Source organism: Sinocyclocheilus rhinocerous, unplaced genomic scaffold (genome assembly GCF_001515625.1).
Source record: "Sinocyclocheilus rhinocerous isolate Xijiao unplaced genomic scaffold, SAMN03320098_v1.1 C36331751, whole genome shotgun sequence".
Lineage (NCBI taxonomy): Eukaryota > Metazoa > Chordata > Actinopteri > Cypriniformes > Cyprinidae > Sinocyclocheilus > Sinocyclocheilus rhinocerous.
This window is the reverse complement of record NW_015778904.1, coordinates 1-1,017: the sequence shown is the minus strand read 5'-3', so window position 1 is coordinate 1,017 and position 1,017 is coordinate 1. Positions and strand designations below refer to the sequence as shown.

The 1,017-nt window shown below is 39.8% G+C and overlaps 1 protein-coding gene across 1 annotated transcript; it reads right to left on the bottom strand.

Annotated features, from left to right (window-relative positions):
• Positions 1-34: 34 nt before the first annotated feature.
• Positions 35-853, bottom strand: LOC107735842 (cytosolic Fe-S cluster assembly factor nubp1-like). Its single transcript, XM_016547406.1, has 3 exons — positions 577-853; positions 433-465; positions 35-335 (listed from the first exon to the last, which is right to left on the bottom strand). Exons 1-3 carry the CDS (start codon positions 595-597, stop codon positions 93-95), a joined length of 297 nt encoding a protein of 98 aa, XP_016402892.1. The 5' UTR covers positions 598-853; the 3' UTR covers positions 35-92.
• Positions 854-1,017: the final 164 nt, after the last annotated feature.

The following is a 1,017-nucleotide window of genomic DNA, read 5'->3' as shown; positions in this document are numbered from 1 at the left end:
CAATTAATCGCAACATGAAAATTTGATACCGGCATATCCCTAAGATCCATAGATTCAAAAATAATTGCTCTGCAGTCAGATACCACGTATTGTCACACTTTTGCCATGTTTGGATTCCAATACAACTCACAGCTAAATAAGACTGCATGTCTTTGAGGAATGCAATTTAAACTACTTAAGAAAATGAACAATTTTATATTCCTGATGTGTACAACAGAAGACAGGGCTAAAATAAAGTACCAACCATTCTTTTTGGGGCCTCTCCAGATAACAGCATCATCTGGACTACTGAGCAGGAAGCCAATGGACATGACAGCCAAGTTGTCCTCAACATACTAGTCAGAGAGAATATATGCATATGTAAGAATGCTTGAGAATGTAACAAATGCTTGAGAACACAAATCAAAAGAATAGAGATTTAAAAGATCTCACCACTGGGGACCAGCCTGAGCCGCTCTGATGAACCTTACAGAGAAAACAAGCAGAGAATGAGATTCCCTGTCTATAAATCAGTCAGATATCTCAGCATTCTGTCACAAGAAAGAAGCACAATGAAGCCAGAGATATACGACATACCTGCTCCCCCTCTAACCCCATTATCTTTGGTATAGATGGCCCACAGATGTCCACATCTAGCAGTGCAACCTGGAAGAGGAAAGAAAAAATTCAAGCACAAAAACTGGCATAAGGCTGTTTAATAAGGATAGGAATTATGGATATGGATTAATGAGGTTGTGCCTTGCCTTTAAACACCTTGCTCATATTATTTACTGTATTAAACAAAGCAAAAAACTAAAACAAAACGGCTGGAATTTGAGCCCAGGTTTCCTAATGACAATTGAAAATTGCTCCACCGCAATACAATGAAGTTAACACAAGATGTCAGCGTGGCATAGCTTAGTGACTCAGCAACTCACAGTTGCACACATACAGCTTCAGTCTGACCAGCACTGACTCAGTCATTACATACGGCCATCACTTCAGTTCCAGCTCTATACACACAGACCACAACCACCT